At 43.8% G+C, this 18,171-nt stretch overlaps 1 protein-coding gene and 1 pseudogene across 1 annotated transcript in view; one reads left to right on the top strand and one right to left on the bottom strand.

The window, feature by feature from the left end:
• Map3k15 (mitogen-activated protein kinase kinase kinase 15) overlaps positions 1-16,485 on the bottom strand; it is a 110,124-nt gene extending 93,639 nt beyond the window's left edge. Inside the window, exons 1-2 of the mRNA XM_070040775.1 lie at positions 16,134-16,485; positions 3,045-3,184 (exon numbers count right to left, since the gene is read on the bottom strand). Of these exons, the coding sequence (XP_069896876.1) occupies positions 3,045-3,184; positions 16,134-16,485 (492 nt within the window). The remainder of the gene's footprint in view (positions 1-3,044; positions 3,185-16,133) is intronic.
• On the top strand, positions 11,642-12,215 carry LOC138839271 (poly(A) polymerase type 3-like; annotated as a pseudogene).
• Positions 16,486-18,171: the final 1,686 nt, after the last annotated feature.

The following is an 18,171-nucleotide window of genomic DNA, read 5'->3' as shown; positions in this document are numbered from 1 at the left end:
CCAACATATTGTCTTGTGAATATCGCTGTTGCATTGGTTTGCCCCTTGTCCTTTGTTTCATCATTCTGTTGTTCCCCTTCCCTTCACTAATTCAAATAAACATATATACAATACCAGGGTACCAAAATCAATACAGTAATAACAGAGGATATACCATAGGGGGAAGAACATACAAAAGAAACAAAAAATTACATAGCACATTAAAAACAACAACAACAACAACAAAGAAAAACCTTTTGTATCCATATCTTAGAGTTCATTTGGTATATAATGGAATTCTATGCTTCCATCAGAAGGAATGACACCACCCCATTTGTAAAGGAAATGGAAAGATGGAAAAAATCATATTACGTGAAGTAAGCCAGACCCAAAGAAACATAGGTCTCATGGTGTCCCTTATTTGTTATAATTTAGTGTATGTCTCAGATAATCTTAGAAGATAAGCAGAACAGCTCAATAGCTATGTACATATGACCATATAAGATGATGCTAAGTGAAATCAACATATTTTTAAAATGTTAATTCCCATAAAAATGGGTCAGCACTCCCTCCCCCATCTAGTGCCACCTTAGAGCAAGAATGAATCATTTAAACCCCTTTCTGAAAGCTAAATAGAATGAACTTCTATAAAACCCACCTTCATCTGATTAGCTTTAGATCTACTGGAGAACATTTCAGTTTATAAGAAATGTTTGCCCAAAAGATATTCTGAGATTCAATGCCAAGTGTTAAACGCTCTGTCTCTATCCTTCTCAAAGAAGAATGTCAATGACAGTAAGAAAGCTCCTGGGCAGCACTGGGTTAAGATGCTTGTATTTGGAATCATTTCTTGAATGAATCAGTGTGGAGGCTGTAGGCCATACCAGTGAGCCTTGTACTTGTCAGCATCCTGACACCCCACTAAAACGATTTAGGCATGTTCCAAGTACAATGATAATTTTAGTCAGGTAACTTGACATGATGGTTATGCAGCCACTGACTATATCATGTTTTCCCTGAAAAACAATATTTTTTAAAAAAATATATAATTAAATAGCTTCCCTGTAAAATATGTTTTATGTATGCTGACATTTCTATTTTCTGATAAGCTGCAGACTGCTGCTTTTGGTGTTAGTTCTAACTTGACTAGCCACTCCCATTTTAGGAAATATTTGTAGCATTGAAAATTAAAGCCTTTCAGTCCCTGATACCATAAAATTGAAAAACCTCTTCTGGGTCATAGAACTTTGTAGAAAGTTTGACTAAAGCATAGTTGAGAAAAATATATATTGAATAGAGAAAATGCATTCGAATTTTCCACTTCTCATTTAAATGTAGGCTTTTAATTTCATATTTCCCAAATTTGATTTCAAGCACAATTTCCTTTGTAAAAAATAGTAAAGGAAGTCACTACTTAAATATATAAAGTAATTTAAATTGGTTTATAGTCTCTTGGAAATGACAGTGTAAAGTATACTAACAAAACAGTTTCTTTGTTCACTGTCCTGAATGACTAATTAAATATAGAAGTAAGTTATAATTACAGAGCACATATCCATGTAAATTGTATCTGAAGCAGGAAATAATGTCAAATCACTACAGAAAAATCTAGTTAATATTAAACCTCAAAAAACACAAACATCCAACTCTGGCATAAAATTGTACTATTATATAGAGTGATTTCTAGTCCTAAGGCAGTTGATGTCTTGGAAGGCAGACTCTCTAAACCACTGATTCTCACCTCTGCTTGCACATTTGGGAAGCTAAAAAATTCCCATGACTGGGCCCTGACCCCAGAAATTGTTCTGTAATTGGTCTCGATGCAGCCTGAGTCTTCAAATATTTACAAGCCTTTTGAGTTACTTTTAAAAAGCAGTCAAAGCCGGGCGCCGGCAGCTCATACCTGTAATCCTAGCTACTCAGGAGCCTGAGATCTGAGGCTCACGGTTCAAAGCCAGCCTGGGCAGGAAAATCCATGAAACTCTTATCTCCAGTTACCACTCAGAAAGCTGGAAATGGCATTGTTGCTCAAGTTATAGAGTGCTAACCTTGAGCTGAAGAGCTCAGGGACAGCGCCCAGGCCCAGAGTTCAAGCCCCACAACTGACAAAAAAAAATGGCAACCAAGGGCCAAGTGTCAGTAGCTCATGGTTATAATCCTAAGTACTCAGGAGGCTGAGATCTGAAGACCATGGTTTGAAGCCAACCTAGGAAAACCCATTATCGAGACTCTTATCTCCAATTATCCAACAAAAAAATAGATATAGAGGTGTGGCTCAAGTGGTAGAGGTCTAGCAAGAGTGCAAGGCCTTGAGTTCAAGCCTCAGTACTGTGTGCATGGATGTGCACACACACACACACACACACATACACAAACACACACACACAGAGTCAAAGTTGAAAAACACTACTATAAACAAACCAATCTATTATTCCTAAAATGATTTACACAGACCAGGATTTTCTGAATACTAAGATATTCAACAATATTAGTATTAAGTGAAATTTGAAATAACATATTAGCCATTTATACTTTATAAATATAAACATGCTTGAAAGAATTGTGCTATTTGAAAAGGCTTATATTAAGCCTTCTAGAAACTCTTAGTGATTACTCAATTGCACAAGAAGATATGTGTTTAATTTTGTTTTGCTTTCTTACTAGAGGAAAATAAATACTATTTGTCTATGTAAAAAAATGTCTAGTCATTTTGGTAACTGATCATGTGGTAAATGATAATAATATCATTATTTGAGTTGAGAACTGATTTCTATAATGTGAAGGTTTGGATGGAATTCCCATGAAGGGATTCAGAGTAGGATGTTTGCATCAACAGAAACACAATTTTTGCCTTCTGGTCCCTAGTTCAGGTTACCTACAAAAGCACAACACATCAAGGAAGTCATCAGTGACAGCTAAAAGTTGTGGTGAAAGGAAGAAACTGCCCAAGAAATTCCTAACTACTTTTCGCCAAAGTCCCTGTATTACAGTTACAGTTAAGCTTAACATATAATTCAATTTTTCCAAAATGAAATATTCAGGGAAAGTTGAATACTGCCCTTTACCTTCAGTGACATAGCAGTGTCGGCATCAGTGTCATAGTACAGAATCACGTTATTGGCCATGTCAAAGCTTTCTCGGACTCCAAGATGGTAGAAAAGGGAAGGCTGTCTGGAGATGTCACTCATGTCCACCACAGCAACATCTGAAATGCACAAGGAGAGAATAGAGTAGGGGAAGAGACAATCTGTTTACTTAATCTGCTTGCTCCTGATTACCAAGGAAGAGATACAGTGATTTGTATTTCTATCTCCCATTTTATGCCATATAGAAATGAGGAATGATTTAAGGTTGCCCCCATGAAGTATAGGAAAAAAGCAGTAAGAATTAAAAAGAAATAAAACAGGTCTGGGAAGGTGGCTCAGTGGTAGAGTGCGTGCTTTGCATGCATGAGGCCCTAGGTTCAATTCCTCAGCACCACATATGCAGAAAAAGCTGGAAGTGGTGCTGTGGCTCAAGTGGTAGAGCGCTAGCCTTGAGCTGAAGAGCTGAGGGACAGTGTTCCGGCCCAGAGCTCAGGCCCTATGACCAACCAAAAAAAAACAAAAAAGAAAAAACCAAACAAACAAACAAAGAAAACAACAAAAAGCCCCTCCTCTTTTGAACTGGTAAGGATAATCTCATCTAAAAATTACCAGTAGATTTGTTTCCTATGCTATTCTTCTTATGAAATATATCATATGTCCAAAGAAGACATCTACCTCATATACGAAGTATAAAGTCTAATTATATGAAACCTATGTACCTGCCATGTGAGTCAAATTCTTGCAGCCTTACCTGCATTATTTGGTTTTTTTTTAAAGACAAATATCACAGATTCACTCTCTTTTTTTATTTCTTATTTGTCTGTCGTAGGGGCTGGACTCCGGGCCTGGGCACTCTTCAGCTTAAGGCTAGCACCCTAGCTCTAGAGCCACAGCACCACTTCCGGGTTTTTCTGCTCATGTAGGGCTGAGGAATCAAACCTAGGGCCTTATGCATGAGAAGCAAGCACTCTACCACTGAGCCACCTTCCCAGCCCCTTACCTGCATTGTTGAAGGCCCATATGTCCCTCCCTCTTGTCTAGAGAAAATTATCCCCTTCAATGTATTTATCATTTCCTTGCACATGTTTATATTATAAACTAAATTTTTGTGTCCCCTTAAAATTCATGGTTTGAAATGTAACCTCCAAAGTGATAGTATTTATGTGTAGTACCATTGGAAGATGATGAGGCCATGAAGGCTAACCCTTGTGAATGGAATTCATGTCCTTATGAAAGAGGCCTTAGAGAGGCCTTACTTCGTATGAGACACAGGGAAAAGGCCTCATCTATGAACTAGGAAGTGGGCCCTCATCACTGATCTGTTGATACCTATCAATACCTCCAGAACTGTGACAATATATTTCTGCTGTTTATAGGCTACCTAGACTCTGGTTTTCTGTCATAGCAGCCTAAACAGTCCGAGATAATATGTATAAATATGTACAGGCACAAACTCTTAAGCAGAATATCTATCATTTACTCTTGCATATCTTTGAACTTTATATTCTTTGATTTTTTTATGCAACTCAATTTGTATGCCTAACTCTAATTTCTACACTTTCACTTTTGCGCAGAATCTCACTGTATGGTAAATAGGCACAATTTTTTATGCACCCTGTCTGTGGAGATTTTATACTTTTTTTCCTATTTCAAGCTACTACAATAAACATATGTTCATTCTCAACTTGACACTAAAAAATGCCCCTGAACTTATACTCTGTAGTAGAGACCTACTCAAATCAGAAGAGCAACTTACTGTTGACATATGCCTGGATGCCATTTCAAAATATAGTATTCACAACTGGATGGGAACTTCCCCATCAGACAGTACATAGACTCAGGGATGTGTGTGCAAACTTACATGTGTACTTCTGAGACAGAGAGTCCAGGAGAATACCAAGGAAAGATAATGAAGGAGAGAAGTATGTGGGCACAAGGAAACAAGGCAACAGAATGAAGCCAAGCACTACTGGCCCTGTATGCACATATTGGGAGACAGAAGGCCAAGTGTTACTAAGCACTAGGACGGGCTTTTTATGATCTTATATATGGACTGCCAGCTATAGAACAATTATTGTCCTGCATACCAAGGATAGAAGTGTGATGAGATATAATTCCTTTCTTGAAAGAAATAATGCAACCTGTCTCCCAAACCTGAGTTACACCTCCAGTTCTGGCTTTTTTCTGATTACCTGGAAATAAGGGTCTCGTGGATTTGTCTGCCCAGGCTAACTTCAAACTGTGATCCTTAGAGCTCAGCCTCGAGTAACTAGAATTATCAATGTGAGCCACTGACACTTGAGTAGTAATGCTGTTTGTGATCAGAGGATCTTTAGGTTAGGGAGGCAAATCAGAGTGAGGACAGAAGGACAAATCAAGAAGGGAAGAGTGCAGTAGGAAGAGAAGAAAGCAAGTGAAAGGGGCTAGAAGTAAAATGAGGTGTATGTGTTAATTTCATGATTGGAATAGCCAAAGAGATGAATCTGGAAGGGTTAGTAGTAGTAAAGGGATCTCAAGAGGGGTAGAGGTGGGTTTTTGTCAGTTATGGGGCTTGAACTCAGGGCCTAGGTGCTGTCCCTGAGCTCTTTTGCTCAAGGCTAGTGCTCTACCACTTTGAGCTACAGCTCCACTTTGGTTTTTTGTGTGGTTAACTGGAGATGAGCCTCATGGGGACTTTTCTCCCCAGGCTGGCTTCGAACCACAAACCTCAGATCACAGCCTCCTGAGTAGCTAGGATTACAAGCATGAGCCACTGGTGCCTGGTGTTTTTTAACTTATTATGGAGAACTACAAATATACATAAAACAGATAGATAGTATAATGAAACTCCTATGCTCTCTACCTTGATGATTATCATCTCCTGAGCAGCCACTGCCCCACTGCCATGTACACCAGCCCTTTCTAATTATTTTGAAGCAAATAGCAGATACCATCAGAATTTCTTCTCAAGTATTCCAGGATGTGTCATTAAAAGATGAGAACGCAAAGAAAAATAAAACAATAGTGACAATGTCTTGCCAAAAGCTATTCTTTTTTTTTTTTTGCAAGTCCTGGGCCTTGAACTCAGGGCCTGGGCACTGTCCCTGAGCTTCATTTGCTCAAGGTTAGCATGCTACTACTTGAGCCACAGCACCACTTCCAGCTTTTTCTGTTTATGTGGTACTGAGGAATGGAACTTAGGGCTTTATGCATGCTAGACAAGCACTCTACCACTAGGCCACATTCCCAGCCCCAAAAGCTATTCTTTTTTGGGGGGGGGTCCGGTTGTGGGCCTGAAATCTGGGCCTGGCACTGTCCCTCAGCTCTTCACCTCAAGGCTAGCGCTCTACCACTTGAGCCACAGTGCCACTTCCGGCTTTTTTTTCTGCTTATGTGGTACTGAGGAATCAAACCCAGGGCCTCATGCATGCAAGGCAAGCGCTCTACCACTGAGCTACCTTCCCAGCCCCCAAAAGCTATTCTTAAGTAACCATGAGATTTTGCCCAGGAGACTGTCAGATTCATATCCATCTTTTAGAAGTTATTGCTAATGAAAGGACAAATGCAGATGTTGCAGACACATTTTAGAATCCAACTGAGATCATTTATACCTCAAATGAGGAAGTGTGCTCCCTACAGACATATGCTCAGAGTCAAAAATAACATTGCAGCTAAGCAAGTTAGATATTTTGTCCACATGATTGTTTGCTGGACTCTTATTACCTACCCAAATTAAAACAAGTATTTCATGGTGAAGTTATTTAAACACACACACACACACACACACACACACACACACACACACACACACAGAGAAAAAACTGGCAACATGGGCTGGGAAGGTGGCTCAGTGGTAGAGTGCTTGCCTTGCATGCATGAGGCCCTGGGTTCGATTCCTCAGCACCACATAAGCAGGAAAAAAAGCCAGAAGTGGCGCTGTGGCTCAAGTGGTAGAACACTAGCCTTGAGCTGAAGAGCTGAGGGACAGCACCCAGGCCCAGAGTTCAGGCCCCACAACCGGACACAAAAAGAAAAAAGAAAAAAAAGAAGAAATAATAAAAAAAGAAAAAAATGGCAACATAGATGCCAACTCCATGGCCATGGTGACTGCTATGGCAGTTAATAAAAGGAAGCAAATGGAAGAAGACAAAGGAGTGGCGGGAAAGGTCAGAAAACAGTGATGAAGCCCAGTAGCCTCCAATTGACATTTCTGAAGGCAACAGAAGTTGCTAGAGAAACTTGGTGCTAAGTAGATGAGGTTTTTGCGTGGTGACACAATTTCCTTCTTTTATTGGCCTCACCACCTCCAGAAAGAACCCCTGCTTTGGCTCTACTCAAGTCTGGCATAAAGGCTTTCCGATAGCAGTTAAAGCAAGAACGATGCTGAGCGCTCGTGGCTCATACCTGTAATCCTAGCTACTCAGGAGGCTGAGATATTAGGATCATAGTTTGAAGTCAGGCAAGAAAGTCTGTAAGACTCTTATCTCCAATTAAGGACTAAGAAAAGGTAGAAGTGGAGGTGTGGCTTAAGTGGTAGAGCACTAGCCTTCAACACAAAACTCAAGAGACAGGACCTAGGCCATTAGTTCAATTGCAAAATTCAGTCCAACTATACAGTGCATTGGTTTAAGTCATAGCTAGGAATTGTGTTAAAGTAAAGGGATGGGTGATCAAACCAAAGGGGTCAAGGCATGTCCAGAAGAAGATGTTTCTCCTAAGAAAAGAAAAAGGGCATGTTTTATGCTCCAAATTACCAGGCAATTGACAGTAGGCAATTGTCCTTTGTACAATTTTTGGCTATGAGTGATAGATGCTAAAAGTAATTTTTAAAAAATTCTGGTTTTGGGGTTGGAGGTGTGGTTAGGTTGGTAGAGTGCCAATGAGCAGCCACAGGTACTGAGTTCACGTCCTGGTCTCAGCCCTAGAAAAAAAATCTACTCTTTCTAGGAGCTAAACACACAGAGAAACAGCCACCAATTCTGCTAAACAAGCAAATGGAATTTTCCTCAAAAAATTAAACACAGCCAGGAGCTGGTGGCTCATGAGTATAATCCTAGCTACTCAGGAGGTTGAGATCTGAGGATCATGTTTCGAAGCCAGCCTAGGCAGGAAAGTCTGAAACTGTTATCTCCAAGTAATCATTAAAAAGCCAGAAGTGAAGTTGTAGTTCAAGTGGTATAGTGTTAGCCTTGAGCAAAAGAGCTCAGGGATATCACCCATGGACTAAATTCAAGCCCCAGGATTGGTACAAAAAAATTAAACATACCTGGCACTGGTGGCTCACGCCTGTAATCCTAGCTACTAGGGAGGCTGAGATCTGAGGATAGCGGTTCAAAGCCAGCCTGGGGCAGGAAAGTCCATGAGACTGTTATCTCCAATAAACCACTCAGAAACCAGAAGTGGTGCTGTGGCTCAAGGGGTAGAGCCTTTAGCTAAAGAGCTGAGGGACAGCACCCAGACCCAGAATTCAAGCCCTGTGACCAACCAAAAAAACAAAACAAAACAAAACAAAAACACCTAATTTTCATACAATCTAGCAATTCCACTTATGGGTATACACCCCTATCTCTCCCCCCAAAAAAGCCCAAGTATTTGTAACTCACGTTTGAAGCAGCATTATTCACAATAGTCAAAAGCAGAATAGTGCTTACCAGTGCCTGATGGAGAAGGAAAAGTGGACACTTCCTGTTTTTTTGCTGTTGTTTTTTTTGTCAGTCCTGGTGCTTGAACTCTGGGCCTGTGCACTATCCCTCAGCTCTTCAGCTCAAGGCTAGTGCCCTACCACTTGAGCTACAGCGCCACTTCCAGTTTTCTGAGTGGTTTACTGGAGATAAGAGTCTTATGAACTTTCCTGCCCAGGCTGGCTTTGGACCACAATCCTCAGATCTCAGCCTCCTGAGTAGTTAGGATTACAGGTGTGAGCCACCTTCACCCAGCAACACTTACTGTTTAATGGGACAGTTTGGATTTGGAATGATAAAGGCCATATAGTGGGATTTGCAGCACACAAAGGATTTTCTATACTCTACATGATACCATAATGGTAGATATGTTTTCAAACAATGTTTCAAACATGGAGAATGTTCAACACCAAGAGCACATACTAATGTAAAGTAATAATGTAGGGTGATTATGGCATATCAATGTATGGGTAGGGTAAACTGACTGTAACAGGCATAGTATTCTGATAGGGAATTCTGAAGCTCCTGGGGGGTAGGAAGCTATGGAGGAATCTCTATTTTAATGTAGACCCCAGAATTCTAAAAATAAAATTTATCTTGAGGCCAGGCACGGTTGCTCACACTTGTAATTCTCCATAATCAGAACATGGCAATCTAGAGGATCACAGTTCAAAGGCAGTCTGAGAAAAAAAAATTAGCAAGATCTCATCTCAATTAATAGCTGAGCATGATAGCACATGCCTGTCACCTCAGCTACACATCCAACATAAACAGAAAGATCAATAACGTGGCCAAAACACAAAATCCTACCCCCAAATAAGTAAAGCAAAAAAAAGGGCTGAGGGTATCGCTCAAGTGGTAGAGTGCTTGACTAGAAAACTTGAAGCCCACGTTCAATATTTAGTGCCAAAAAAACAATTAAAAAACAGTAAGAACTGAGACTCTATCCTAAAATTAACAGGTAGGAAAAAGGGCTGGAGCTGTACCTCAACAGTATTATACCAGCCTAGCAAGTGTAAGTCCCTGAGTTCAAACTCTAGCACTGCCAAAAATAATTTAAAAATTAAAAAATGAAAACAAATCATTCTAGGTACTAGTGGCTAACATCTGTAATCCTAACTACTTAGCAGACTCAGATCTACAGATTCATAGTTTGAAGCCAGCCTGGGAAGAAAACCCCAGAAACTCCATCTCCAAAATAACTAGCAAAAAGTAGAGCCAAGAAAGCAATCAGAACAAACTTGAGTCCCTGAATTCAAATCCTAGTACTAGCAAATAATAAACAAATAAGCCAGCCACCTGTGTCTTATACCTATAATCCTAGCTAATCAAGAGGCTGAGACCTGAGGATTATCATTCAAAGCCAGCCCAGGCAGAAAAGTTCATGAGACTCTTATCTCCAATTAACCACAAAAAGCTGAGTTCAGGCCCCAGATCTGGCAACAAAAAATAAACATAAATACATACATACATATATACATACATACATAAAATAAATATTTAAAACTTTTGTCAGTCGTGGAGCTGGAACTCAGGGCCTAGGTGCTGTCACTAAGCTGTTTTTTCTTTTTGTCAGTTGTGTGGTTTGAACATTGGGCCTGGGCGCTGTCCCTCAGCTCTTCAGCTCAAGGTTAGCGCTCTACCACTTGAGCTACAGCACCACTTCTGGCTTTTTCTGCTTATGTGGTGCTGAGGAATTGAACCCAGGGCTTCATGCATGCAAGGCAAGCACTCTACCACTGACCTACCTTCCTAGCCCTCGCTGAGCTTTTTTGCTCAAGGCTAGTGCTCTACCATTTGAGCCATCGCTCCAGTTCGAGTTTTCTGGAACTAAGAGTCTCACAGATTTTCCTGCCTGGGTTGGCTTTGAACTATGATCCTCAGGTCTCAGCCTTCTGAGCAACTAGGATTACAGGGGTGAGTACCTGGCTTTAAAACTTTTAATAAAAGTGGGCTGGGAAGGTGGCTCAGTGGTAGAGTGCTTGCCTTGCATGCCTGAGGCCCTGGGTTCCATTCCTTAGCACCACATAAGCAAAAAGAAAAAAGCCAGAAGTGGCGCTGTGGCTCAAGTGGTAGAGCGCTAGCCTTGAGCTGAAGAGCTGAGGGACAGTGCCCAGGCCCAGAGTTCAGGCCCCAAGACCGGAACCAAAAAAAAAAAAACTTTTAATAAAAGTTCTGGAGATAAATATTGGTGACAGCTGCATAAAATTTGGATAAATATCACCAAAAGGCACACTTCCAAATGGCTAAAATGGGTAGGGATGATATAAGAAGACTCCCAGTTCAAGGCCAACTTGAACTACAAACTAAGACCCTATCTCAAACTAAAAAAAAAGCCAGGTGAGCTGGGCACTGGTGGCTCACGCCTGTAATCCTAGCTACTCAGGAGGCTGAGATCTGAGGATCACGGTTCAAAGCCAGCCCGGGCAGGAAAGACCGTGAGACTCCTATCTCCAATAAACCACCAGAAAACCGGAAGTGGCGCTGTAGCTCAAGTGGTAGAGCGCTCGCCTTGAGCTGAAGAGCTGAGGGACAGCGCCCAGGCCCAGAGTTCAAGCCCCACGACCGACAACAACAACAAAAAAAAGCCAGGTGCCAGTGGCTTTTGTTTGCAATCCTAGCTCCTCAGGAGGGTGAGATCTGGAGGATTAGTTTGAAGTTATCCCAGAAAGAAAAAATAAAGCCACAAAATTTGCCACACTCCATCTCCAAACCAACAAAAAGTCAAGTTGGAAAGCAGTAATAGCAGATTCAGGAATGGGGTTGGACCCAGGGCTGAGCCAGGCAACCCCTGCTGCCTCCTGCCTCAGTGGATCATGCCCAGGGTGGCAGCAGTGGCAGTTGGGGGTGGGGGAATGACTGGGCAGTGCTGGCGCTGGAGACAATGTCGTTCATTTTCTACCATCGGCAACTTAAAATGTTGGAGGAAAAATGTTTACATTTAGGTCTTACAGATTTGGTGCTGATATTCGTGTGTTGCACGTTGTCTGTTGCACCAAGATATGCGGATCGAAGTGACTTTTTCACCTGATTCTATAAGCTGAAGTCACAGGAAGAAGTAAAAGACTTAAAAGAGCTGTTAAAGAGGCATTTGTACCTGTTATCAAACTCTGTTTTAATGATATGGAGACTGATGTTTTGTTTGCAAGATTAGCACTGCAGACTATTCCAGAAGATTTGGACCTATGAGATGATCGTCTGCTTAAAAATTTAGATATAAGAGGTATAAGGAGTCTTAATAGTTGCAGAGTAACCGATGAAATTTTACATCCAGTACCAAATACTGACAACTTCAGGTTAATGCTGAGAGCTATCAAACTGTGATACAAATGGCATGTTTATTCCAATATATTCTATTTCCTCAGTGGTATTTCCTGGGCTATGCCAGTAGCCAAGAACTTGCTAGATTTACCCAAATGCAATAGCATCAACTCTGGTACATAAATTTTTCTTGGTATTTCCTAAATGCTATGTGTTTAGATTATATTAACATAAAAGTGATTGTAGGCACTGAAAAAAAAAGTCAAGCTGGAGTCATAGTTTACCTGGTAAAATGTCAGCTGTCAGCAAGCAAGCAAGCTAAGTGAGCTCCAGTAATGGGGGGAAAAGGGGGAGAGGTGTTATAATAGTAAATTTTGTCATGTACATTCTGCCACAACTTTAAAAGTAAGAGCCAATAGAAGTGGCATGCCCCTTGAGACCCATGAGATGCTTTATTTCCTAATTGTGTCCACTTGTTCTTGTGTAGGTCGAATGAGCTTCCCACAGCTCATCTGATCAACCCCAGTACTGTTAACACCTCAGATTCACAACCTGCCACCCACAGGACCACATAAAACAGCACAAAGTGAGTGGAAGAAGCACTGGAACCCAACCTTGGTGTGCTATGAGAACAGGAGAACAGAAGCAGGAAGTGCCTTGTCAGTGATTTTCCCCAGCACGTGGAGGTGGGTCCCACACCAGCCCTTTGTGGTCAATGAGCCCTTCTGCAATGAGGAAAACCCTCCACATAGGAGCTAGCTGGGCCTCCTGAGCACTTCAAATGTGGTTAGTTCAACTAGAGAGCTATCTTATTTTACTGTATGTTAACTAATTGAAATGTAACAAGTTCCATAAGAAATGTACTCACTAAACTGTAGCCCCTCTGTACATCACCTTGACAAAAAATTTTAAAAAAGAAATATGATGCCTACATGATACTACAGCATAGTTTTATAGATTTTACAAACAGCCAAGTTACAGATTTCTATCTTTTTGGTGAGAATGCCCAAACCAAAAACAACCCTGAGAGTGGAGATTAGAAAGCCAGGAGAGGGTGGGGAGATCAGTTTATTCCAGAAGCTCATGTATTACATCTATTGTTTCCCAAGTGTCTAAAAATAACTATAAGGGGGTATTGAGAAATGACTAATTCAAGACCAGGGCAAGTTTAATTAAAAGGGGGTTCATGGTACAGCCAAGATACAAGGCAATGTGGATTCATAGTAAGCAGTGATGTGCTGGATGGAAAGGGACCCCAGTGGCAGGTGAACACTTGCTATGTGCCAGGTGCTAGTGGCTCATGCCTACAATCATCGCTACTTAGGAGGCTGAGGTCTGAGCATCATGGTGCAAAGCCAGCCCAGGCAGAAAAGTCCCCATGAAACTCCTATCTTCAATTAGCCACCAGAAAACTAGAAGTGGTGCTGTGGCTCAAAGTGGAGCACTAGCCTTGAGTGAAAAGCTCAGGGACAGTGCCTAGGCCGAATTCAAGCCCCCCAAATGGGGGAGGGGGGAAGAAAACTTGCTATGCATGACAGTGTGCACATGCGTACACACACACACACACACACACACACACACACACACACACACACAAATATTCATGCACATGAGCATGCACACACTCAGAAAAGCAAAGCCATCATATATGAATTTACCACCACTGATACCAACAGGCAGGGGTACATAGTTGTTTGTGTCTGATGACAAAAGGGACATTGATCTGTTCCAAAAAGAGTTTGTTTAAATTTCAATTGGGAGCAGAATGAATAGAAGTTGAGCAAACTGGGTGCTTCTAGGTGAAGTGGGCTCCTGAGCATCTCTGAAAAGCGGTGGTACTAAGGACTATTCTCAGCTGGGTCACCAATGTCGAGGGTGTTCTGGAGGGGTCCAGTTGCCACTTGTGTGAAGATGCCTTCCACCCTACCCCCTTCCCTGGAGGCAGGGGATTGGCTCTGTGAAAAAGCCAGATCGGGCCGCCTCCAGTAAAGGAAGTATTGTAGTGGCTGGGGTGGCACATAGTGGCAGAACCCTTGCCTAGCAAGCAAAACAGTGATAAGCCTCGCTTACTGTCATAGCAAACTATGACCAGTGTTTGAAAATGTCTACTTTAGTCTCTTCTTATATGCTTTTAGGTTTAAGGTAAGCACCGCTATTGCCTTTCAACCGGGGGGAGGGCGGGGAATAAGGTACAAGGATTCTCAGGCAATTTTGTCTCACATTTACTGCTAATGAATGCCACCCAATGCATGACACTGTCAAAGGCTTGTCACCAAAGGGAATATGAGGAAACCAGCCAAACCATTCTACAACTGGAAAAACTCTTGTTAAGCCAACGCAATACCTTGAAAACTGGATTTGGGTGTTGTTTTTTTAATAACCTACAGTCTCCAGTGGGCATATAATGTAGTATCGAACTCTAGCAATAAAAGCTCAAACCCCTGAATACTTGTGAATTACTATATGCTCCACAGTGGTAGATCTCATCACACTGTTGATGTGTGTGTGTGTGTGTGTGTGTGTGTGGTTGGAATCAAAGTGTGCAAAAGATTGTGGGGGAGGTCAAGGGGCATGGCTCAAATAGTAGAGCACCTGCCTAGCAATCACAAGTTCCTGAGTTCAAACCCCAGTAACACACACACATACACACACGCATACCCTATATAGCGCTTAGACACACGATACACATGTGAGCAGCCTAATGGATCCATGTGGGAAGCATTAAACATTCCCTCTCCCCCAATCCACCCTCCCCCTGCCCAGGCACCCATTCATTCAGTGTAGGGAGCCAAGACAGGAAGAAGCATGGTAGAAGTCAGGCAGTAAAAGTAGATAACTGGGAGAGGGAAAGGGGCTCAGCATCGTCTAAGTTACACTATGCTCCTTGCTATGACATTTTATTTTAGTCCATTCATTTATGTATTTCCATATGTATTACTGTATTAATTTTATTTATTATGTGGTTATTCGACTTATTATTTTGGTTTTCTGTTGTTGTTCTTTGGTCGGTAGTGGGGCTTGAACTCTGGGCCTGGGAGCGCTTTCTGAGCTCTTCAGCTCAAGACAAATGCTCTACCACTTGAGCCACAGCGCCACTTCCACTTTTCTGGTGGTTCATTGGAGATAAGAGTCTCATGGACTTTCCTGCCAAGGCTGGCTTTGAACTGTAATCCTCAGATCTCAGCCTCCTGAGTAGCTAGGATTACAGGCGTAAGCCACCAGCACCCAGCATAGTATTTGGTTATTCCACCCACTTCACTAGCCAGGAGCTCTACCAGTTGAACCATGCATGTAGACTTTTTTGTGCTAGTGATGATTCATTTTTACTTCACTTATTTTTGTGCACAATCCCACCGTTTTTTGTTCTGGTGGCTTCGGGCTTCCATTGTCCTATCAATGTCCTCTGTGTAGTTGGGATGACAGGAGTTCACCAGGATACTTACACTTTAATTGGTTGAGATGGGGAGGGGTGAAGCAATCGTCATTGTTTTTTGTTTTGGTGCCCGTGGTGGGGTTTGAACTCAGGGCTTGGGCACTGCCCCTGAGCTTTTCGGCTGAAGGCTAGCACCCTACCACTTGAGCCACAACTTCACTTGGGGCTTTTTTTCCTTTAGCTGGTTGATTAGAGATAAGAGTTTGTGGGGATGAGATGGTTGAAGGGGGTGACAGATCAATGCACTGTATTCATAAACTGCTTTGTGAAATGACATGTCCCTTACACAATTACTTAAAGATAATAATGATAATGAGTCTCACCAACTTTTCTTGCCCAGGCTGGTTTCCAACTTCGATCCTCAGATCTCAGCCTCGTGGAGGGGCTGAGATCGATTACAGGTGTGAGCCACCCGTGTGTGGTCCATTCTGACTTTTCCACCAGGGCTCACCTCAAATCGCCCTTCTGCAGACTAGTTGGGCAGTCTGGCTAGTAGGCTATTTGAACTGCCTTAAGAATAAAGCAGTCTAAAACGGCAGTGGCCTCTGATTTTCTTCCCAGGAAATGGGCACTACAATTTCTATGACCCAGGAGTTGGGGGGGGGTGAGAGGGTGTGGAGGGGCAGAGCGGGGGGGGGGGGCGGGATGGCTTCTGAGAGGGATAAGGAAAGGCAGAGGAAGGTAGGGACGAAGCGGGACACCCGCCCTCCTCACCTGCATCGTAGAAGGCATCGAGCACGGCCGTCTCCCCGAAGTCGAGTTCCCCAAAAGACACGGCCGTGAGGTGCGCACCCTCAGCCTCGCACGCCCGAAGAAGGCAATTGAGGGCGCCCGCCTCGGGGCCGCCGGCCGCACCACCCTGGGAGCTCTCGCTGCGAACGTATACAACCCTCAGAGCCCGCTGGGGCCGGCCCTCGCCCTGGGCGCTCCCGGCCGCTTCGGCCGCCATGGGCTCGGGCTCCGCCGGCCCCGCCAGGCCCTCTTCCCCGAGAGGCAAACGGCCCTGAGGTGACTCGCCCGCCGCCCCGAGCGCCTCCGCTGCGGGGGTTCGCTCCCCGTTCTCCATGGGACGGCGTTTGCCGGGAGCTGGCCACACGTTGGAGCCGCCGCACAGTCCCAGCACCTGATCCCTGAGGCGCCGGACGCGAGGGGACGCCCCCGGCGCTCGTCTCGAGTGCTCTGGTGGCCCCGCGAGCCGTTAACTAACGCTCCCAGCCCGCTGCCCTTTGAAGACCCGCGAGAAAAAGGGGCGGGGCTTGGGGACGCGAGGGCGAAGCCCTGGGGGCGGCTGGGAAGGGCGGAGGCGGGGGGCGGGGGGCAGGAGTCGCCAGAGCGCCCCCTGCAGCCGTTCTTGCGCAGCGCCCAGAGTCTGACCCTGGAGAAATGGAGAATTTCGGGACTTAGTTCCCCTTCTGAGGCTCGTTAGGAAGTCCAAACGAGTTGAAGGGGGTTTTATTTTTGACACACACCCCCAAGCATGGTCAAGCCCCGTGGCACAGCCCTGAGTGCCGGCAACCATTCCATTTCCAACCAAGTGCACATGCCATTCGCACTCCGCGGACAGTCCAAACTGAAGCTCAGAAGGATGAGCAGGATGGGAAGCTGCTTAGTTCTCACCACGGAATATTGCGCCCCGTGGCTGGGCCCACGGGCTACCCCCCCCCACACCCCCCCCCCAAGAAAATCTTCCCGAACTTTTCCAGCCCGGGCTCCAGCCCAGAATCTTAATCTAAATATGAAAGCCCACCCCCCACCCCCATCCCCAGGTGCCAGGCGTCTGAGCTGCTCTCAAATGGGGTCAGACACTTGCTCTAACAATAGGTTCCCGGAGTCAGACCAGCAGCAGAAAGTCACACAACTCGTTGAACCCTCGAGCTACCTGTGACCTTGCCCCCTAACAATAACCCGACTGAAGCCCCCACCACCCCGACCCCCAGAACAGCGGCCTCCCGTCTCCAGACTCTCCTCACGTCACCATGGCAACCTCTTCAACTTCCAATTAAAGTTGCTCGGCTCTGGGAGAAGGTTTTTCGGCTCTGTCTTCATTCTAATCCCCTCAGGACTCAGGTTCCGAATAGACGACTCAGTCTGTGATCTTCTTCATCCTCAGTGGTGAGGATGACCTGTCTGTCTGGGTCCTGTCCTAGAGCCTGGCTCGTCCTGACCTTCACTGTGACCTTGTCAACACACCCAAAGGTATCAGTGACCTACCTGTTGTGCCAGGCAAATAGGACTCCAAGTGTACATACTGCCTTCCTAAGAAAAACTGTGAACCCCAAAAGGGTCTTCACTGTGTATCTTACACCCCTCAATCTTACTCCCACATATTAAATTGTATTCCAAAGGTAGGAAGCACTGGATCTTATCCCAGAGCTTGGGGAAGTATTCTTATTTTGTCTAATTTCATCTTATTTAATTTTCTTTTTGTGGTAGTACTGGGATTGAATTTAGAGCTTTGTGCTTGCTGGGCAAGCCTGCACCCCTTGAACCACACTCTCAATGTTTTTTGCTTTAGCAACAGCTTTAAGATACAATTCATAGCCAGGCACTGGCTCATGCCTGTAATCCTAGCTATTCAGGAAGCTGAGATCTGAGGATAGCGGTTCAAAGCCAGCCTGGGCAGGAAAGTCTGTGAGACTCTTATCTCCCATTAAGCACAGAAAAAAAATGGAAATAGAGCTGTGGCTCAAAGTAGTAGAAAGCTATCCTTGAGCAAAAGCAACTCAGAGACAGTGCCAAAGCCCTGAGTTCA

Source organism: Dipodomys merriami, unplaced genomic scaffold (genome assembly GCF_024711535.1).
Source record: "Dipodomys merriami isolate MVZ:Mamm:240054 unplaced genomic scaffold, mDipMer1.0.p SCAF_3, whole genome shotgun sequence".
NCBI classification, from domain to species: domain Eukaryota; kingdom Metazoa; phylum Chordata; class Mammalia; order Rodentia; family Heteromyidae; genus Dipodomys; species Dipodomys merriami.
The sequence above is the reverse complement of the archived record's forward strand: the minus strand, read 5'-3'. Positions and strand labels throughout refer to the sequence as shown.